The sequence below is a fragment of the Ranitomeya variabilis genome, chromosome 5, assembly GCF_051348905.1.
Source record: "Ranitomeya variabilis isolate aRanVar5 chromosome 5, aRanVar5.hap1, whole genome shotgun sequence".
Classification (NCBI taxonomy): domain Eukaryota; kingdom Metazoa; phylum Chordata; class Amphibia; order Anura; family Dendrobatidae; genus Ranitomeya; species Ranitomeya variabilis.
In genome coordinates, this window is record NC_135236.1 from 336,661,462 (window position 1) to 336,684,829 (window position 23,368).

The following is a 23,368-nucleotide window of genomic DNA, read 5'->3' on the forward strand; positions in this document are numbered from 1 at the left end:
CACCTCACATGGAGCGCCTGTCTGGTGTTGAAACCAAAAAAGATTTTGTGATGGCGAATACACGGATTCTAGCATGCAATTTCCAAAGTATAAGAACAATAAATAATAAAAAAACACAAAGAATGTCAACAGAGTCTCTATGTTTCATGTATATGACTGGAATTATGGGGCTAGGCGGGATTCACACAGGTGCATTATTTATTATGCTTAGCTTATATAGTACTATCATATTCTGCAGCACTTTACATGTATTATCAACGCGGTCCCCATTGAGGCTCACAATCTAGATTCCCTATCAGTATGCCTTTGGCGTCTGGGAGAAAACCGGAGAACCAAGGCAAACATGGGGAGAACATACAAAATGCTTACAATGTTGTCCTTGGTGGGATTTGAACCCAGGACCCCAGCGCTGCAAAGATACAGTGCTAACCACTGAGCCACCGTGCTGCCCATGTACACACCACAGAGCTCCTGACCCGAACTAAAGCTGGCCCTACAAATTACACAGCTGTCGAATGAATGAGGCTTAGGCCGATTAATAGGCCAACAGCTATCTCAGTCAGCCGTAGGAGCTACTCGTTTGGCCTAGCACTCTCTATGAGAAAACCACTGAAAGACAACTCTGCTGCCAGCTTCTCTCTGGGTGAATAAAGCGATCAGCAATCTAAAATTGGACTTACCCAATCAACATTTTCCCGACAATCAATTGGCCAGTGCCCCCATACACATTAGAGTGCCAGTCAAACTCGTTGATATCAGCGAGTTTGGAAAATCGGACCAATTTTTCTGATCAGAGTTGATGTGTCATCTGATTTTCTCATACGTGGAGAGATTAAAAAAAATAAAAATTCTCCATCTTTTCCATTCTGAGAGTCAGTGAAAATTCAACCTCACTTAGATCTCATACTAGTGCAGTCCGATTTTTTCATGGACCTAATGACTTGCATTGCTGATTTTGATCCGACCCTCGGATCAGAATTGGACATGTCTCAGATATTTTCCTGTGGACTGCTCAGTCTGAGGAAAAATTTGAACATGTGAGTGGCCCCATAGACTATCGCTGGTGCGGGTGCTATCCGTGTAAATCCCGAATAGCATTCGTACATAAAAATCGGACATTTGAATGAGCTCTTACTTGTATAGGACCCTTTATGGCCTCAGAGACACAAATGAGACTGAGTTTGGGTCCAAAGACTCGCGGTCAGTCAGGCCATGGTGGGCTCTATGCGACCATGAAATATGCCCGTGTGAACAGATCAGAGAACACGGTATGAATGTACTATACAGAAGGAAGATGGCTTACTACAGATTCACACCCTTCTAGTAACCAGTAAAAACAGACAATCGCTAAAAAGGAAACACAAGCCATTGGACACCAGTGGATTCATCCAGGCCTTTACTGAGGTAACCAAGTATAGGCCCAAGAGCTCATCCCGTCATTGTAGCGGGGAGAAAAAAAAATAAATAAAAGTAGAAGACAGAAGTCAGCTTTACTATTTTAATGGCCCACACACGAAGAGTCGAAGCCAATTCTAAGGCTAGGCAGCAGTAGCAACTGGCAAGGAACATTGGCTACCAGGCTCCTTGGGATCTGTCAAAGCCTGGGTCAGGGGGTGGTGTTTTCAGATGAGGTGGGCCATATGGACAAGCTTCCCTAGGAACGACGAGAGCACATAACACCCCTCCAAGACCCCACAAATCCACTCTTGGGGGCCCACCTTCCAACAGCAGGGGGGTTAGTAAACGTGAGCGCGTACCTCACCCTATAGACACGTCTGACCAGTGCGGATTGGTCAGCATGGCCAACCCTTGTTTATCAGAGGGTCCGCGTCCGCGGCCCACACTTACCTTCTCTATTAAGCCTCATCACCTCCCTGCTTTTGCTGCCGTCCTTTCCAGTCTCTTCTATGTCTACATCTGTGGGAGAAAAAAAGCCAAAGTCAGCGAAGGTAAGGCGCCATGTGTAGGAAGCCGGGCACCCATGGGCCACCCATGCCAGGCGCAGAGGGCACCCACACTTGGAGCCTGGCTGCTATTCTATGCCATAGTGAGGATCCCCGGCGGATAGACAGCAGAAGGATGGGCCTCATACACACTCAGCCTGCCTGTCTCCTGCCGGACCTGGGGATTGTCTCCTGAGCAGGACTACCGGGAGCCGCAGGGGCACCGGGGACCGGGCGCTCTCTCACTTTTATTTTCTATACAGCCATCTAGATGCCTATAGAAAGCCGGGCTGTGCGGCTCACTGCCCGGGCACACAGCAATGCATGGGGCCGTGTTCTTACTGTCGGAGCAGTGGATTTTAGCTGCGTCGATCCAGGTGGACCACGGTTTGCCCAGAAAAGCCTCCGGACTGGGCACTTTGCGATCCAGTGTCGCCATTGCTCTTCCTTCTTGTTGCTTTTCCTTTCCTTCGGAAGCGGAGCGACACGGGATTCGAGGCTCCGTGACGTCATCTTCGGAACGTTCCGACATTGAGCTGACTGGAGGGGAGGGGGAAGCCGAGCGGCCGTGTCTCTGATCCTCCATGCTCATGTTTGGCGACTTGTGGCTGCAGTGCCGCCTGTGACCAGAGAGGGAGCTATGCTTCCCATTCATGGTATACTGTGAGGTAAATCCAAGTCATGAAATAATACACGGGGCGCTGAAATGGCAAGAAGAAACATGCAACACCAGAACTTTATTTTATTTAGTTTTATTTAAAGCCATTCCTTGTTCTGTAAAGTGTCGCCATACTGTGTCTCTTTTATGGCTGTATAGGGTCCAGAACTTTTAGGCTATGTGCACACGTTGCGGATTTTGCTGCGGTACCGCAGCAGTTTTCCATGAGTTTACAGTACCATGTAAACCCATTGGAAACAAAATCCGCAGTGCACATGCGGAAAAAATCGTGCGGAAACGCTGCGTTGTTTATTCCGCAGCATGTCAATTCTTTGTGCGGATTCCGCAGCGGTTTACACCTGCTCCATAATAGGAATGCGCACAAAAACCGCATTAAATCCGCAGGTAAAACGCAGTGCTTTTTACCTGCAGATTTAAGCTGTGTGCACATGTAGTTTTGAGCTCTGCAGATTTTTCCGCAGCGGATTTGAGAAATCCTCAGGTAAAAGGCACTGCGTTTTACCTGCAGATTTACTGCGGATTTTGTGCGGATTCCACATGCGGTTTTACACCTGCGGATTCCTATTATGGAGCAGGTGTAAACCGCTGCGGAATCCGCACAAAGAATTGACATGCTGCGGAATGTAATCCGCAGTGTTTCCGCGCATTTTTTTCCGCAGCATGGGCACTGCGGATTGCGTTTTCCATAGGTTTACATTGTACTGTAAACCCATGGAAAGCTGCTGCGGACCCACAGCTGCAGATCCGCTGTGGGTCCGCAGCAAAATCCGCAACGTGTGCACATAGCCTTATCAAAACAGCTGCGGAAAAATTCGCAGACCTAAAAAATACGTGTGCACACACCCTTAACCGTTACTTTGCAATATTACAGCTTATTTTTATATTGTTTTCTCCTCATGAATTTGCAACATGAATAATGGTTGTTTTTATTGGGGTTTACAGTTGCGGACATACCATTGGTGCAATCTGGGCAGCCACACAGGGGCCCAAGAGGTGAGGGGGGCCACATCCATAGCTGCTTCTGTCATAGACACAAAGAGGGGCCCATACACTGTCCTTGCATATGGGCCCTTCTGCCCATGTCCACCTTCTGGTTTATGGATCGGCACTTTTTTGTACCTATTGTAATAAGATAACAATGGGTTCCTGCTTTTAGTTTAAAAATAAATGTCCTGGTCTGCAAAACTGCCAACAGGCGCTTTATAAGGCCCCATTCAGACAGCCGTACTACAGCTCAAGCTAGTCACATCGCAAGTCAGATTGGGGCCATGTGCAGCTCCATCTGCTCCTCGGCATTAGTGATGAGCGAGTGTGCTGGTTACTCGAGTTTCTCCAAGCATGCTCGGATTGTGCTCGGAGATTTAGTTTATGTCGACACAGCTGCATGATTTGCGGCTGCTAGACAGCTTGAATACATGTGGGGATTCCCTAACAAACAGGCAATCCCCACATGTATTCAAGCTGTCTAGCAGCCGCAAATCATGCAGCTGCGTCAACAAACTAAGGCGATGTGCACACTTTGCAGATTCCACTGCGGATTTTTCCGCAGCGGAATTCTAAAATCCACAGTGAAAACCCGTCGCGGTTTTTACTGCGGATTTATCGCGGTTTTTACTGCGGATTCTTCTGCGGTTTTTCATCTGCATTTTCCTATTGGAGCAGGTGAAAATCCACAGAAAAAAAGTGACATGCTGCGGAATGTAATCCGCTGCGTTTCCGCGCGTTTTTTTCCGCAGCATGTGCACAGCGTTTTTTGTTTCCCATAGGTGTACATTGTACTGTAAACTCATGGGAAACTGCTGCGAATCCGCAGCGGTCAAATCCGCTGCGGATCCGCAGCAAAATCCGCAAAGTGTGCACATAGCCTAAATCTCTGAGCACGCCGAAATACTCGGAGACCACTCGAGTATGCTCGGAGAAACTCGAGTAACGAACATACTCGCTCACCACTACTCGGCATATCAGACAAGTGCAGGAGCTGTCTGCCATGTACATGCATTACTCTGGTCTGTAAATCTGACCAAAGTGGTACATGCTGCCATTTTCTTCCCTGCAGACCGCTAGTCCGTGTCGATAAGCTCTGTGCACCAGCACATTGGCCATAATGGCTGCCTGAGCACTTGTTGGCACACACGGACATCACACATCCGTCAGTATAATATACTCATCTTAGCTAGCCCTAATCGGTATGCTCAGTAAGGCCGGAATCCCTAAAAAAAAAAAAAAAAATTTCATCTGTGTTTTCATCCTTATTCACTATTTATGTTCAGTTTGTACATCTATATGGTATTCAGTTTTTGCGTGACCAATTTAATGAGAAATAGAAGGCCCAATACAGTTTCCCATATTAGGCCACATTCACACATTGAGTATTTGATGAGTTTTTTTTAACTCAGTATTTGTAAACCAAACTAGGAGTGGGTAATAAACACAGAAGTGGTGACGTGTTCTATTACTTTTCCTCTGATTGTTCCACTCCTGGTTTTGTCTTACAAATACTGAGGTAAAAAAAAGTCACCAAATACTCAACGTGTGCATGTGGCCTTAGGGCTCATTTGTCAGGAAATCCCTGCAGGTGTTGCGACTGTCTAACAGCAGCGAGACATGCAGCCTCAGGTACTCAAACATATTATTCCAGCACGCAGAAGACACTCAGATAGCACCTGAGCATGCTCACCTTATCCGAGCACATTCGCTCATCACTAGAAGCATACTAATAGCACACTGATCAGTGCAAGTCAATGGGCTAGTTCACATAAATGTTTTTACATGCAGACCGATGGTCTGTGTGTACCAAAATTGCAGCATTCCTTATTTTGATCCATATTTTGGATTAGACTTGCCCATTATAAGGCAATGGGTACACAAAGACCAGATCACATATGGGTTACCATCCGTACGTCATGTGTTTTTCACAGATTCATAACAATTGTTAATAATGGAAACTGTATTTTGTCTTATATATTAAATTATTCTTGTAAATACTGAATGTGATGCAGATGTATAAAACAGGCATATACACCATATACACACGTGGTCAAAATTGTTGGTACCCCTCGTTTAATGACAGAAAAACCCACAATAGTCAAATTAAAGTCAGACATTGCTTATCAGCCATGCTTCCACAGAATAAAAAAAAAATAAAACTCGTGAAATAGGCCTGGACAGAAATGATGGTACCGTTAACTTAATATTTTGTTGCACAACCTTTTGAGGCAATCGCTGCAATCAAACGATTCCTGTAACTGTCTATGAGACTTCTGCACCTCTCAACAGGTATTTTGGCCCACTCCTCAAGAGCAAACTGCTCCAGTTGTCTCGTGTTTGAAGGTTGCCTTTTCCAGATGATATGTTTCAGCTCTTTCCAAAGATGCTCAATAGGATATAGGTCAGGGCTCATAGGAGGCCACTTCAGAATAGTCCAATGTTTTCCTCTTAGCCATTCTTGGGTATTTTTAGCTGTGTGTTTTGGGTCACTATCCTGTTACAAGACCCATGACCTGCGACTGAGACCAAGCTTTCTGACACTGGGCAGCACATTTTTCGCTAGAATCCCTTGATAGTCTTGAGATTTCATTGTACCCTGCACAGATTCTAGACACCCTGTGCCAGATGCAGCAAAGCAGCCCCAGAACATAACAGAGCCTTCTCCATGTTTCACAGTAGGGACAGTGTTCTTTTCTTGATATGCTTCATTGTTCCGTCTGTGAACATAGAGCTGATGTGCCTTGCCAAAAAGTTCAATTTTTGTCTCATCTGTCCATAGGACATTCTCCCAGAAGCTTTGTAGCTTGTCAACATGTAGTTTGGCAAATTCCAGTCTGGCTTTTTTATGATTTTTTTCAACAATGGTGTCCTCCTTGGTCGTTTCCCATGAAGTCCACTTTGGCTCTTACAACGACAGATGGTGCGATCTGACACTGATATTCCTTGAGCTTGAAGTTCACCTTTAATCGGTTTAGAAGTTTTTCTGGGCTCTTGTTAACATTCGTATTCTCCGTCTCTTTGATTTGTCATCAATTTTCCTCCTGCTACCATGTCCAGGGAGGTTGGCTACAGTCCCATGGATCTTAAATTTCTGAATAATACGTGCAACTGTAGTCACAGGAACATCAAGCTGCTTGGAGATGGTCTCATAACTTTTAACTTTAAGGCCATGTTCACACGATCCTTTTTTTGATCCTTTTTTTTTCAGGTCCTGATTTGGAAAACCCGCAGTGCAAAACTGCACTGCTGATTTTCCTGCAGTTTCTTCTGCAGATTCCTCTGCAGGTTTTCAACAGCACTTTCCTATTGGTACCTGTTGAAAACAGGAGCTGAATCCGCAGAAAGAAGTGACATGGTACTTCTTTTTTTCTGCAGGCAAATCCGCGCGGATTTGCCTGAGAAAAAAAGGATAGTGGGCACAGCAGTTTTTGTTTTCCATAGGGTAACATTGTATTGTACCCTGCATGGAAAAAGGATGCGGATCCGCAGCCTGAAAAGCGCTGCGGAACAGCAGCAAAAAAAGGATCATGTGAACATAGCCTACGGCTAGGTTCAGATTGCGTTAGGGCAATCCGTTTAGCGCTAAGCACTAGCGGATTGCGCTAACGCAATGTCTTTTAAGGGGTCGCGTTAAACGTCCCTGCTAGCGCAGATCCCCGAGCAAGCAGCGTCCGAGGCGCGCTACAAAAGAACGGCACAACGCTAGCGCGTGCCGAAAATGACACGTGCTAGCAATGCGCTTTAACATTGCTGGCAATGGGAGCGCTAACGGATGCGTTGCACGGCGTTAATTTCGCCGTGCAACGCTGTCCGTTAGCGCTCACTCTAAAACGCAATGGGAACCTAGCCTAATATGTTTGTCTATAATTTTCTTTCTAATCTCCTGAGACAACGCTTTCCTTCTCTTCCTTTGGTCCATGTTGACTGTGATACACACCATGTCACCAAACAGCACAGTGAATATCTGTAGCTATATATACAGGCCCACTCACTGATTCCAAGATTGTAGACACCTGTGATGCTAATTAGTGGACACACCTTGATTTAACATGTCCCTTTTGTCACATTATTTTCAGGGGTACCATCATTTCTGTCCAGGCCTATTTCATGAGTTTCATTTTTCAATTCTGTGGAAACATGGTTGAAAAGCAATCTCTGACTTTCATTTGTTCATTTTAATTGATCTTTTATTTGTTACTTTTGTCAGATTCAAGTTATTTCTGTGACCATTGTGGGTTTTTCTGTCGCTAAATGAGGGGTACCAACAATTTTGACCACGTGTGTAGATTGAATACAAATGTAAAAAACAGACATAGGCGGGCGTCACACTGGCGAGTTTTACGGACGTATGAGCGCAGAAAATACATCCGTAAAATACGCAAAACACACGGCCCAATGATTCCCTATGTCCCAGCTCCTATCAGCCGTATTTTACTGATCCGTATTATACGGTCTTGTACGGCCGTACAAAATCGCAGCATGCTGCGTTTGTCACCGTATTGCGCAAAAAGATCGCCAATGAAAGTCTATGGGGGAGAGAAAAATACAGATTACACACGGACCAGCAGTGTGACCTGCGAGAAATACGCACCGGTGTTAGAGAGAAAAGCCGGTAATTCATTTGCCGGCTTTTCATTTCTCCTTCCCAAACCCGACAGGATATGAGACATGGTTTACATACAGTAAACCATCTCATATCCCTTTTTTTTTGCATATTCCACACTACTAATGTTAGTAGTGTGTATGTGCAAAATGTGGGCGCTGTAGCTGCTAAAATAAAGGGTTAAATTGCGGAACAAATTGGCGTAGACTCCCGTGCATTTTTCTCCGCCAGAGTGGTAAAGCCAGTGACTGAGGGCAGATATTAATAGCCTAGAGAGGGTCCATGGTTATTGGCCCCCCTGGCTACAAACATCTGCCCCCAGCCACCCCAGAAAAGGCACATCTGGAAGATGCGCCTATTCTGGCACTTGGCCACTCTCTTCCCACTCCCATGTAGCAGTGGGATATGGGGTAATGAAGGGTTAATGTCACCTTGCTATTGTAAGGTGACATTAAGCCAGATTAATAATGGAGAGGCGTCAATTATGACATCTATCCATTATTAATCCAATAGTACTAAATGGTTAATAAAACACACACACATTATTACAAAGTATTTTAATGAAATAAAGACACATGTTGTTGTAATATTTTATTAGACTCTTAATCCACCTGAAGACCATGGTCCTGAAACAAAGTAAAAAAAACAAACAACAATATTCCATACCTTCCGTCGTTATGTCCCACGATGTAAATCCATCTGAAGGGGTTAAATCATTTTACAGCCAGGAGCTGTGCTAATGCACTCGCTCGTGCCTGTAAACCCCGGGTACTGAAAGGAAAGCTGGGTGATCTGTAGTTACCTTGAGTTGCGGTGAGGCGCCCTCTGCTAGATGTCCTCATGAACTGGAGCCTTGGAAAAGTTCCCACGCTCGAGTTCATATGAGGACATCCAGCAGAGGGCGCCTCACCGCAACTCAAGGTAACTACAGATCACCCAGCTTTCCTTTCAGTCCCTGGGGGTTTACAGGCACGAGCGAGTGCATTAGCACAGCTCCTGGCTGTAAAATGATTTAACCCCTTCAGATGGATTTACATCGTGGGACATAACAACGGAAGGTATGGAATATTGTTGTTTGTTTTTTAACTTTGTTACAGAACGAGGGTCTTCAGGTGGATTAAGAGTCTAATAAAATATTACAACACCCTGTGTCTTTATTTAATTAAAATACTTTGTAATCATGTGTGTGTTTTATTAACCATTTAGTACTATTGGATTAATAATGGATAGGTGTCATAATTGACGCCTCTCCATTATTAATCTGGCTTAATGTCACCTTACAATAGCAAGGTGACATTAACCCTTCATTATCCCATATCCCACCGCCACACGGGAGTGGGAAGAGAGTGGCCAAGTGCCAGAATAGGCGCATCTTCCAGATGTGCCTTTTCTGGGGTGGCTGGGGGCAGATGTTTGTAGCCGGGGGGGCCAATAACCATGGACCCTCTCTAGGCTATTAATATCTGCCCTCAGTCACTGGCTTTACCACTCTGGCGGAGAAAATTGCGCGGGAGCCCACACCAATTTTTTCCGCGATTTAACCCTTTATTTTACAAGCTACAGTGCCCAAATTTTGCACATACACACTACTAACATTAGTAGTGTGGAATATGCAAAAAAAAAGGGATATGAGATGGTTTACTGTATGTAAACCATGTCTCATATCCTGTCGGGTTTGTGAAGGAGAAATGAAAAGCCGGCAATTGAATTACCGGCTTTTCACATATATCGCGCTGAATTAAATATAAATACAGAATATATATATATATATGTGTGTCTCAATGACATATATATATATATATATATATATATATATATATATATATATATATATATATATATATATACTGTGTATATATATATACTGTATATATATATATATATATATATATATATATACTGTATATATGTTTTAACGAACATTTGAGCACATAAATCCATTAGATGTCGGTTTTGCAAACCTGCGAGAAAATATCGCAGTACGGATGCCATACGGATTACATACGGAGGATGCCATGCGCAAAATACGCTAACACTCCCTGCATACGGATGACATACGGATCACTATTTTGGGGACTTTTCTGCGTATTACGGCTGTAAAAAACGGACCGTATTTACATACGCTGAGTGTGAGGCCAACCATATAGATAAAAAATCAACTATATTTTGGATAAAAAATGAATGATTTTATATACGCTTGTCTGAACCCAGCCTTAATTGTAATGTTTTTTTGCTCATCCATTGACTTTCAATGGGCAAGTCTGATCTAAAATATTTATCAGATTAATGTATATTGCGATTTGTTACACATAGACCATAGTCCATGTGTAAAAAAAAAAAAAAATGAAAAGTCCATGTGAACTCCCACACTGACTTGCATTGGTCTCTGTGCTAATGGTATGCCACTGTTTTGCATATGGACATTACACAGACCGATTATACGCTATTCTGAATGAGCCCTTAATGTGAGCAATCTTGCTACCAGAACATTTAGTATTAGGAGAGGCGTAGCTAGGGTTTTGGTTCAGGGGGGGCGAAGCTTCTGAGTGGGTCCCCTAATAATAATAATAATAATAATAATAGTTTTTATTTATATAGCGCCAACATATTCCGCAGCACTTTACAATTAAGCGAGGACATGTACAGACAATAAATTCAGTACAAGTTAAGACAATTTAAACAGTGACATTAGGAGTGAGGTCCCTGCTCACAATCTTACAATCTACAAGGAAACCTTGATTACAACTGGGTGATGCACCTTAATAGTGGAGGAGAACCTCAGCAGATGACCGCGCTGTTACTGAAGATAATTTCTATATAAAGACCAACATGGATATTACCGCCATATGGTCAGTGGTAGATACCAGCCCTACAGAACATACAGTATAAGAGATCACAGCATAGTTACCGATAATGACTTACCGCTGACGTTCTTTCTGATGGAATCGTTCACTTTTCCCGTCTTTTCCATCTGGCCCAGACCGACATGACAACTTCTTCCAGCCAGGACTCGTCTGCAGAGAATACAACAAAGACACGTTTCACTTCTCATATTCCAGCCATCACTATCTCTTCCCAACCTGCACAAACTCCTGATCCTGCTGATATCCCAATGCTGAGCCGCTGCTGCTGTATGTGTCCCTATTACTGCACCTGCTGTGTGGTTCTCTGTGCCCTCTAAATTCTAAAGCAATCCTCTTTAATATAGTAATTCCGGGTGCAAGTGCCCTAGAAAACAGTGCCCTTATTTTGCCCCCTAGAAAGTAATAATGTCCTGTGTGTGCCCCTTTGATAGTAACAGTAAACTGAGTTCCCCTATAACAATAAGTGCCCACTTTACATTTAATAATGTCCAGCATCTCCCCCCTGTACAGTTCCCCTATACACAGCATGATGCTCTCTTATACACAGTATAATCCCCCTCAATGTATAGTACCACCCACACAGTATAATGACCCCTTAGTAGCCTCCAAACTGTTTGATTGCTCCAACACTGTATGATGGCCCCTTCACTGTAATCCCCACACTGTACGATGGCCCCCTAAATAGCCTCCATATAGTATAATGCACCAGATGGTCCAAAATGTAGTATAATCCACTCCCCATAGGATTCCATATAGTATAATGCACTCCCCATAGGCTTACTATATGTTGTATAATGCTCCCCCCATAGGCAGACTCTATAGCACAAGGCAGCCCCCATAGGCAGACTCTATAGCACAAGGCAGCACACATAGGCAGAATCTGTAGTATAAAGCAGCACCCCATAGGCAGACCCTGTGGTATAAGACAGCACCCCCATAGGCAGACCCTGTAATATAAGGCAACACCCCATAGGCAGACCCAGTAGTATAAGACAGTACCCCCATAGGCAGACCCTGTAGTATAAGGCAGCACGCCTATAGACAGACCCTGTAGTAGAAGACAGCTCCCCCATAGGCAGATCCTGTAATCTAAGGCAGCACCCCATAGGCAGACCCTGTAGTATAAGGCAGCACCCCTATAGGCAGACCCTGTAGTATAAGGCAGCACCCCTATAGGCAGACCCTGTAGTATAAGGCAGCACCCCTATAGGCAGACCCTGTAATATAAGGCAGCACCCCTATAGGCAGACCCTGTAGTATAAGGCAGCACCCCTATAGGCAGACCCTGTAATATAAGACAGCACCCCTATAAGCAGATCCTGTAATATAAGGCAGCAGCCCTATAGGCAGACCCTGTAGTATATGGCAGCAGCCCTATAGGCAGATCCTGTAATATAAGGTAGCACCCCTATAGGCAGATCCTGTAATATAAGGCAGCACCCCATAGGCAGACCCTGTAATATAAGACAGCACCCCATAGGCAGATCCTGTAGTATAAGACAGCACCCCATAGGCAGATCCTGTAATATAAGGCAGCACCCCATAGGCAGACCCTGTAATATAAGGCAGCACCCCATAGGCAGACCCTGTAATATATGGCAGCACACCCATAGGCAGATCCTGTAGTATAAGGCAGCACCACTATAGGCAGACCCTGTAGTATAAGGTAGCACCCCTATAGGCAGACCCTGTAGTACAAGGCGGCACCCGTAATAAATAAATACTCACCTCTCTTCCTCCGCAGCTCTGAGCGCCCGCTCATCTCCTGACAGCGGGCGCCGGCTAGTGACGTCATTTCGCCCCCTGTCAGTATCTGCGTCGATGACGTCAGACGCTGAGAGGGGGATGATGGGAGAAAGAGTGTAGCGCTCCTCACATTAATGCGATCAGCTGTATCGGCTAAATGCCAGTACAGTTGACCTTCCGATGACGGGCGGGGGGCCCACTACTAGCATCGCGCCCCACACCTCTTCAGGGGCGGCAGAGCAGGGAGATTGATTCTCCCTGCTCTGCCGCAGAATGTAACTGTATCGGCGGGTAGCTCCAGGTGGGCCCCCTCAGAGCGTGGGGACTTGGGCGATATAGGAAAAATCAGGGTGTCCTCTTAACACCAACCACAGGTTGGTCTTCATAGCAGCACTGAAATGGCAGGTACTAAGGCTATCTGCAGGCTCCTTGCTGCCATGGCAACCCATTGGTACTCTGCAATCACACTGCAGGGGATGCGGGGCTTATAAATATTTTGATCGGCATGCCCCCAAAACTGCACACTGTAAATGCTGTCAGAGATTGACAGTGGCATTTAAGTGGTTAACAGCAACACGTGAAGCTTTTTTTTGCTGTTATTAGAGGCAGATACCAGAAAAGATGCAGGTTCAGCTTATGAGCCTGCATCAAAGAGGATATCCTATATGATACATAACAGTACTTCATATGTCAGAAAAGGGTGAAAAAACCTGTTAGGACCTACCTTTCTGAGTATATGGAAAAGGCAACCAAAATGGGTTTTTACCCATTCACGCTCTTTTTAAAACTATGTTTAAAGAGAACCTGTCATCACGATTTAACCTGTTAAAGTTAAGGTATGGCCATAATGGCCCTGTTATACTGATGTAATGGATACCTGTAGTGAGAAAATCCGTTGGCAGGTTATTGTTTAATTTATCTTAGACGTTTTGGTGCAATAGCCTCTTTGTTCATCAAGGCGGGACTGCGGGTAGGGTCTTCGGACTTGCCGTGGCCCCTTCGCATTTGTATGAGCCTCAATTTTTGAGTTTCATTAGCGTCGTCCTTGCCACAGGCAGCGCTTGCACACATTCATGTCCCAGCGTTCTCCAGCAAAATGGCCAGGAAGGCACAACGCTGTAATTGAGCAGAGATCCCAATCTGCGCATGCACCCCCTCTGGCTCCATTTTGCTGGAGAATACTAGAACATGAATGTTCACAAGCGCCACCTGCGGCAAGAGTGGCGCTGGAGCAAAATTTAAAAGAAGGATGCTCATACAAAATGCAGACGGGCCACAGCAGAGCCAAAGACTCAATGGATAGAGGCCATGGATAAAGAGGACTATGCTTGATGCAAAGGATTTATCTAGACTAGTTATGCTACTAACTGTGAGCCAATGGGAGCTTGTCCAGGCAATAGGTGACCTCTCATCTCGCATGGATGCATTGATTTAAATCTCGCGCAGTGACACTTGTAGCGCCCCCACTGCCGCAGGGCCGAGGGGTACCCGGTACCGGGCCTCTGGGTCTCTGCTCTGGGGTTGTCACGGTGGCTAGACCCAGTCCGTGACCCTGCTGAGGGGCGCCCAGTGAAAGGTGTGGATGGTGGTGGTAGTGCGGTGCAGTGCTGGTCACAGTAAATAACGAGGACACCAGGTTGCAGTCTCTTTACCTCTTTACTGAAGGCTTCAGTATCCTCAGTCCGGAATACGGTTAACCAGGCTGCGCAAGTCCGGCCGGTCCGATGGCACCTCCAGAGTTCCCTTTGCAGGTGGAAATCTGTGCCTACCTTCTAGCGCTTGTGTGTTGTGGTCCTCCCCTGCTGTGCTTACGGGATAGTCCCCACAACTGTTGTGTCTGTTTCTCGTGTTCCCTCACAACTCGATTCTGATGTTCTTCTTCGTCCCCCAGATGATATGGCTAGGACGCACCCGTATGACGGGTAGGCTCGGAGCTCTTCCTGGACCCTAGTGTCGCCCTTCTCCTGTTGTTGCCCCCTGTGTCTTCGTAGGTGATTTGTGTGAGACAGCCCGCCTATAGCTGACTGTCCTGCCATAGGTTTGAAGTATTGCTTGGAGCCTAGTACTTCCTCGGCGTTCCGGCCACCGGCTACGCGCCTCAGTAGGATGTTGCCTCGTCTTACAGCACGACTCCTACTGGTATTTCTCCTTGTTGCGTTGATCTCGTTTCTCACTCAGCACAATATACCTCGCTTCTTGTCCTTTCTTAGGGCACCGCCGCTATCTAGGGCAGGCACGGTCCCGTAACATTCTCTCTCTGTTCGCTAGGCCTCCGTCAGGATCCCACCCCTGACAGGGACCCCCCTGAGTCTCTCCCCGCAACACCCTCTGCCACAGGGTGTTGCCTGTTCGATTCCCAGTCAGCTTCTTCCTAACTTCCTCTCTAACCCCCATTTTTACCAGATTGTGAGGAGTGGCCTAATACATAGCACCCTTAGCTCCCCCTGGAGGCCAGACTGTGAAGTGTATTGGTGTCTGTGATACCTGGTCAGGTGAACTCCTTCAGTGCTGTTGTGAATTTACCTTTTGGCTCCCTCTAGTGGCTACTAGTGATTTTACTCTGGGTATGTCTATCATCCCTTGTATGCTCACCTGGGTCGTTAGGTCAGGGGTGTTGCTATTTAAGCTCCCTGGACCTTCAGTTCAATGCCTGGCAACGTTGATATCAGAGCTAATCTGTAGTGCTCTTGTCTACTGATCCTGGTTCCTGCGTGATTAAGCTAAGTCCGCTTTCTTGCTTTTTGCTATTTGTTTTTGTTTGCATTTTTGTCCAGCTTGTTCATTATCTGTATCCTTTCCTTGCTGGTAGCTCTAGGGAGGCTGGAGTTCTCCCCCCGGGCCGTTAGACGGTTCGGGGGTTCTTGAATCTCCAGTGTGGAATTTTGTTAGGGTTTTTGTTGACCATATAAGTTATCTTACTACATTCTGCTATTAGTAAGCGGGCCTCTCTTTGCTAAACCTAGTTCATCTCTGTGTTTGTCATTTCCTCTTACCTCACCGTTATTATTTGTGGGGGGCTTGTATCCTACTTTTGGGGTCTATTCTCTGGAGGCAAGAGAGGTCTTTGTTTTCCTCTTCTAGGGGTAGTTAGTCCTCCGGCTGGCGCGAGACATCTAGCGACCAACGTAGGCATGTTCCCCGGCTACTTCTAGTGTTGGCGTTAGGAGTAGATATATGGTCAACCCAGTTACCACTGCCCTATGAGCTGGATTTTTGTACTTCGCAGACTTGCTGATATCTCTGAGACCCTCGCCATTGGGGTCATAACAGTTTGCCAGGTCCGTATTAAATGTTAAATGCATTGCAGAAGCGGGATTATAAGAAAGAAAGTTCTGAGTTTTTTTTTTCTCTTTCTCATTTTTTTTTCTTTTCCCCTTTAACTCTGAGTGGCTTGTGTTTGCTGCAGACATGAATGTCCAGACCTTGATTACAAGTGTGGACCAGCTTGCTGCTCGTGTGCAGGGCATACAAGATTATGTTATCAGAAATCCTATGTCAGAACCTAAGATACCGATTCCTGAACCATTTTCCGGAGACCGATTTAAATTTAGAAATTTCAGGAATAATTGGAAATTGTTTTTGTCTCTGAGACCCTGTTCATCTGGAGACTCCGCTCAGCAAGTAAAAATTGTTATTTCTTTTTTACGGGGCGACCCTCAGGATTGGGCCTTCTCGCTGGCGCCAGGAGATCCGGCATTGGCTGACATTGATGCGTTTTTTCTGGCGCTCGGTTTGCTTTATGAGGAACCCAATCTTGAGATTCAGGCAGAAAAAGCCTTGCTGGTGATGTCTCAGGGCCAGGACGAGGCCGAAGTGTATTGCCAAAAATTTCGGAAATGGTCCGTGCTGACCCAGTGGAACGAGTGTGCATTGGCTGCAAATTTTAGAAATGGCCTTTCTGAAGCCATTAAGAATGTGATGGTGGGTTTTCCCATTCCCACAGGTCTGAATGATTCTATGGCCCTGGCTATTCAAATCGACCGGCGGTTGCGGGAGCGCAAAACCGCAAATCCTCTCATGGTGTTGTCTGAACAGGCACCTGATTTAATGCAATGTGATAGAATCCTGACTAGAAATGAGCGGAAAATTCATAGACGCCAGAATGGCTTGTGTTACTACTGTGGTGATTCTACACATGTTATCTCAGCATGCTCTAAACGTCTTACTAAGGTTGTTAGTCCGGTCGCCATTGGTAATTTGCAACCTAAATTTATTCTATCTGTAACTTTGATTTGCTCACTGTCATCGTATCCTGTCATGGCGTTTGTGGACTCAGGTGCTGCCCTGAGCCTTATGGATCTGTCATTTGCCAAGCGCTGCGGATTTGTGCTTGAGCCATTGGAAAATCCTATCCCTCTTAGGGGCATTGACTCTACGCCATTGGCAAAAAATAAACCGCAGTTTTGGACACAGGTTACCATGTGCATGACTCCCGAACATCGGGAGGTAATACGTTTTCTTGTTCTACATAAAATGCATGATTTGGTTGTTTTGGGTTTGCCATGGTTACAGACCCATAATCCAGTCTTGGACTGGAAGGCTATGTCAGTGTCAAGCTGGGGCTGCCATGGAATTCATGGAGATTCCCTGCCCTTGTCTATTGCATCTTCTACGCCTTCGGAAGTTCCGGCGTATTTGTCTGATTATCAGGATGTCTTCAGCGAGTCTAAGTCCAGTGCACTGCCTCCTCATAGGGAATGTGACTGTGCAATAGATTTGATTCCTGGCAGTAAGTTTCCTAAGGGGAGACTGTTTAATCTGTCGGTACCTGAACATACCGCGATGCGTTCATATATCAAGGAGTCTCTTGAGAAGGGGCATATCCGTCCTTCTTCTTCCCCTCTTGGTGCGGGATTCTTTTTTGTGGCCAAAAAGGACGGATCTTTGAGGCCTTGTATTGACTATCGGCTTTTAAATAAGATCACTGTCAAATTTCAGTATCCTTTGCCGCTGTTGTCAGATTTGTTTGCCCGGATTAAAGGTGCCAAGTGGTTCACCAAGATAGACCTTCGTGGTGCGTACAACCTTGTGCGCATTAGGCAGGGCGATGAATGGAAGACCGCATTCAATACGCCCGAAGGTCATTTTGAGTACTTGGTGATGCCATTTGGGCTCTCTAATGCACCTTCAGTTTTTCAGTCCTTCATGCATGACATTTTCCGGAAGTATCTGGATAAATTTTTGATTGTTTATCTGGATGATATTCTGTTTTTTTCTGATGATTGGGACTCGCATGTGGAGCAGGTCAGGATGGTTTTTGAGATTCTGCGTGAAAATTCTTTGTTTGTAAAAGGCTCAAAGTGTCTCTTTGGTGTACAGAAGGTTCCCTTTTTGGGGTTCATTTTTTCCCCTTCTGCAGTGGAGATGGATCCAGTCAAGGTCCGAGCTATTCATGATTGGACTCAACCCTCGTCAGTTAAGAGTCTTCAGAAGTTCTTGGGTTTTGCTAACTTCTACCGTCGTTTTATCGCAAATTTCTCTAGCGTTGTTAAACCGCTGACGGATATGACCAAGAAAGGCTCTGATGTAGCTAACTGGGCTCCTGCTGCCGTGGAGGCTTTCCAGGAGTTGAAACGCCGGTTTACTTCGGCGCCTGTTTTGTGCCAGCCTGACGTCTCACTTCCCTTTCAGGTTGAGGTGGATGCTTCGGAGATTGGGGCAGGGGCCGTTTTGTCGCAGAGAGGCCCTGGTTGCTCTACTATGAGACCTTGTGCCTTTTTCTCTAGGAAATTTTCGCCGGCAGAGCGAAATTATGATGTGGGCAATCGGGAGTTGTTGGCCATGAAGTGGGCATTTGAGGAGTGGCGTCATTGGCTCGAGGGTGCTAAGCATCGTGTGGTGGTCTTGACTGATCACAAAAATTTGATGTATCTCGAGTCTGCTAAATGCCTGAATCCTAGACAGGCCCGCTGGTCATTGTTTTTCTCCCGTTTTGACTTTGTGGTCTCGTATTTACCAGGTTCTAAGAATGTGAAGGCCGATGCTCTGTCTAGGAGCTTTGTGCCTGATGCTCCTGGAGTCGCTGAACCTGAGGGTATTCTTAAGGAAGGAGTTATCTTGTCAGCTATTTCTCCAGATCTGCGACGTGTGTTGCAGAGATTTCAGGCTGGTAGGCGTGACTCTTGTCCACCTGACAGATTGTTTGTGCCTGCTAAATGGACCAGCAGAGTCATTTCCGAGGTTCATTCCTCAGTGTTGGCAGGGCACCCGGGAATTTTTGGCACCAGAGATCTGGTGGCCAGGTCCTTTTGGTGGCCTTCCTTGTCAAGGGATGTGCGGTCATTTGTTCAGTCCTGTGGTACTTGTGCTCGAGCTAAGCCTTGCTGTTCTCGTGCCAGCGGGTTGCTCTTGCCCTTGCCTGTCCCGAAGAGACCTTGGACACACATCTCTATGGATTTCATTTCGGATCTTCCGGTGTCTAAGGGCATGTCTGTCATCTGGGTGATATGTGATCGTTTCTCCAAGATGGTCCATCTGGTTCCTTTGCCTAAGCTGCCTTCCTCTTCTGATCTGGTTCCTGTGTTCTTCCAGAACGTGGTTCGTTTGCACGGCATTCCTGAGAATATTGTGTCGGACAGAGGATCCCAGTTTGTTTCCAGGTTCTGGCGATCCTTTTGTGGTAGGATGGGCATTGATTTGTCGTTTTCCTCCGCTTTTCATCCACAGACTAACGGACAAACGGAACGAACTAATCAGACTCTGGAGGCGTATTTGAGGTGTTTTGTCTCTTCTGATCAGGATGATTGGGTGACCTTCTTGCCGTTGGCTGAATTTGCCCTTAATAATCGGGCTAGTTCTGCCACCTTGGTTTCGCCATTTTTCTGCAACTCCGGTTTCCATCCTCGTTTTTCCTCGGGACATGTGGAGCCTTCTGACTGTCCTGGAGTGGATTCTGTGGTGGATAGGTTGCAGCGGATCTGGAATCATGTGGTGGACAACTTGAAGTTGTCACAGGAGAAGGCTCAGCGTTTTGCCAACCGCCGCCGCGGTGTGGGTCCCCGACTTCGTGTTGGGGATTTGGTATGGCTGTCTTCTCGATTTGTTCCTATGAAGGTCTCCTCTCCCAAATTTAAGCCTCGATTCATTGGTCCTTACAGGATATTGGAGATCCTTAATCCTGTGTCCTTTCGCCTGGATCTTCCGGTGTCGTTTGCCATTCACAACGTATTTCATAGGTCCTTGTTGCGGCGGTACGTTGTGCCTGTGGTTCCTTCTGCTGAGCCTCCTGCTCCGGTGTTGGTTGAGGGCGAGTTGGAGTACGTGGTGGAGAAGATCTTAGATTCTCGTCTCTCCAGGCGGAGGCTTCAGTACCTGGTCAAGTGGAAGGGCTATGGTCAGGAGGATAATTCCTGGGTGGTCGCCTCTGATGTGCATGCGGCCGATTTAGTTCGTGCCTTTCACGCCGCTCATCCTGATCGCCCTGGTGGTCTTGGTGAGGGTTCGGTGACCCCTCACTAAGGGGGGGGTACTGTTGTGAATTTACCTTTTGGCTCCCTCTAGTGGCTACTAGTGATTTTACTCTGGGTATGTCTATCATCCCTTGTATGCTCACCTGGGTCGTTAGGTCAGGGGTGTTGCTATTTAAGCTCCCTGGACCTTCAGTTCAATGCCTGGCAACGTTGATATCAGAGCTAATCTGTAGTGCTCTTGTCTACTGATCCTGGTTCCTGCGTGATTAAGCTAAGTCCGCTTTCTTGCTTTTTGCTATTTGTTTTTGTTTGCATTTTTGTCCAGCTTGTTCATTATCTGTATCCTTTCCTTGCTGGTAGCTCTAGGGAGGCTGGAGTTCTCCCCCCGGGCCGTTAGACGGTTCAGGGGTTCTTGAATCTCCAGTGTGGAATTTTGTTAGGGTTTTTGTTGACCATATAAGTTATCTTACTACATTCTGCTATTAGTAAGCGGGCCTCTCTTTGCTAAACCTAGTTCATCTCTGTGTTTGTCATTTGCTCTTACCTCACCGTTATTATTTGTGGGGGGCTTGTATCCTACTTTTGGGGTCTATTCTCTGGAGGCAAGAGAGGTCTTTGTTTTCCTCTTCTAGGGGTAGTTAGTCCTCCGGCTGGCGCGAGACATCTAGCGACCAACGTAGGCATGTTCCCCCGCTACTTCTAGTGTTGGCGTTAGGAGTAGATATATGGTCAACCCAGTTACCACTGCCCTATGAGCTGGATTTTTGTACTTCGCAGACTTGCTGATATCTCTGAGACCCTCGCCATTGGGGTCATAACACAGTGCCATCAGACGTACCATAGCCCCCCTTAGCGGCAGAGCATCAGTACTGCAACGACCAGGACTCTGGGGCGCTGCACTCCCCCCCGGTTAAATCCAGTACTCCTGGACTGGGAAGAAAACAACAATACATGTCAGCAAAAAGACATACAATTTTGAAATGCAATAACAATAAGTAAATTTGAACAGAGCTTCCCTTTATGGGAGGTGAGGACACTTGAACGTTACAAACATGGTTGAATACTTTAAATAGCATACTATAAATAACTTTTCTTACCCAACCGGGTATTCTACTAAGTGCAAAATTTTGAACAATAATTTAACGTTGCCTTTAAGGACGTACACGCTGAATCCACTAAAGACCTTCTTATAAAACACTATAAGGCTAATCAACTTTTCCTTCATTTTCCATCTTTACAGCTGCAGGACCGCCTGTCTATCTGCCCCAGGCCTACTGCCTCTCGTTCTGTTGCAGGACCGCCCCTTTCCGCCCGGGCCTACTGCCTTTCTGCTACTATACACAGTATAGAACGTATCATCCATCTCTCAGTTCAGGATCACCGAGCCATCTCTGTATGGCTCCTAGGAGGACTCACCGATTAACCCCGTATGGGTTCACTTCCTGTCCTCATTCTTCTAGCAACATCATTAAACATTTCTCACAATTAACTAGCTCACTACATATAACTTTCTATACATAAGCATTATTAGTACTTTCTTTTAAAGCATCATCATTCTTTAAGTGCTATCGATGAACGTTCCCTTTAAGAAGGAACCAAGTCTCTATGAGGTAGTGCAACTTCTCAAGCTGCAAGTCCGTACGCAGCGAGGACTCTGGTACTGCTTCCAGGAACAGTTTCTTCGCAAAGAGTCCTTTCTTTTATAAAACCAGTAGAGGGCACCTTTAAGAAGGTGCAAACTATTTACAAGGAGTTTGTAATCATGCAGTGTTCATGATCCAGCAGTTCTTTCAACAATAATAAAACAGGAACAAAAACAAAAAGCAGAAGAAGGGATCCCGGGTAAACAAAGGGATCCCTTTAAGAGTTACCCTGATCGGGTTGTAGCAGCAAGAAGACAAACAGTTTACTATTTACATGTTCGGAAGATTAGAACATTTACTTGAACCACTCAGGAGGCAGCACCGGCAGGGGCAACCCCTTTGGATATTGCCCGCCGCCTGGTACTGCGTAAGGGGGAGCGCTGTCCCATCTGGGGGTCTGCGTGCCCACCGTCTTCCGTTCTGGGGCAGCTGGTGCACTGACCACCTGAGAAGACGCCCCCTTGGCCACGACAGTGGTTGAGGTGACAATGTTGCAGGTCGTGGTTTTGAAGATGGTGTACGTCGGAGTGACCTCGGTGGTTTTGGTGATGATCATGGGCTGACCACAAGGGGGCACCTTTGCTATGGGGGTCAGCTTCACTGGCACCTTAGTCGGGGGTGTCACGAGGTTTTGCTTCTTATGGACATTCAGGGCGAACCACCCCTTTTCCCCAAAGTGCCTGGTATAAGTAACTTCGTCCCCCGGGTAGAGATCCCGGTCTGGGTGGCCCTCTCTGAGATGAGACTCCACATCCCGCCGGTTAACAAAGACTTCGGCGTACAGGCCCGGCTCTTTTATAAAGCCCCAGCCTCTGCAGAGCTTGAAGGCGACAACGGTGCCCTGCCTGCGCGGGGCCTGGTGAGCGATGGGGTCCTTGCGGGCCCGGTCCTTGACCGCCAAGTCCTTTTGGTGGTAGGCCTCTAGCCCGGCCTGGTACGCCCTTTCCTTCTCCTCCCACTGCTGTTCCAGCTGGACCTGGTATTCCTCCCAGCTCAGGGCCTGCACCATCTCCCCTTCCTGTGTCTTCACCCCGGGGAACCCCATGAGGTTGGGTCCTAGGTTCACCAAGTGGCACACTGTACGCTCCGCATGGACCTCACTCAGCGGGGTAATTGGTGGAATCGGGGCTTTCAAGAGGTGTTCCATACCCGTTGTCTCCTCCCACGGTAACAAGCGCTGGAGTCTATGGGTCCCAGGGAGAGAGGGTGCCGCGACGGGGCCTATCAACAGACCCTCAGCCAGCGGGACAGGGTCGGCGGACTCACCAGTCGGTGCGTGCCCCTCCTCCTCGGTCGGCTCCGCTGGCGGTATGGTCAATGGGAGCGTCGGCTGGGGTTCCGGCAGCAACGCCGGGTCCGACGTTAGAAGGTCCTCCGCTGGCGCCTCCGTCCGCAGCTGGAGGAGTTGTTCGATCAGGCCCTCCATCTCCATTTGCAGGAGGCCGGCCCCAATCGCGGAGAGCTGGCCGCTAGGCTCATCTGGGTGGCTGGGGG

The 23,368-nt window shown here is 46.7% G+C and overlaps 1 protein-coding gene across 3 annotated transcripts in view; it reads right to left on the minus strand.

Moving 5' to 3' along the window:
• Positions 1–2,650, minus strand: part of ATXN7L1 (ataxin 7 like 1) — a 205,907-nt gene extending 203,257 nt beyond the window's left edge. For 2 of the 3 annotated variants that reach the window (XM_077264762.1, XM_077264761.1), the window contains exons 1-2: positions 2,286–2,650; positions 1,849–1,917 (exon numbers count right to left, since the gene is read on the minus strand). In XM_077264762.1, the coding sequence (XP_077120877.1) occupies positions 1,849–1,917; positions 2,286–2,598 (382 nt within the window). In that variant the 5' untranslated portion in view covers positions 2,599–2,650. The remainder of the gene's footprint in view (positions 1–1,848; positions 1,918–2,285) is intronic. The other variant, XM_077264763.1, reaches the window with a different exon arrangement.
• Between the last annotated feature and the right edge of the window lie 20,718 nt (positions 2,651–23,368).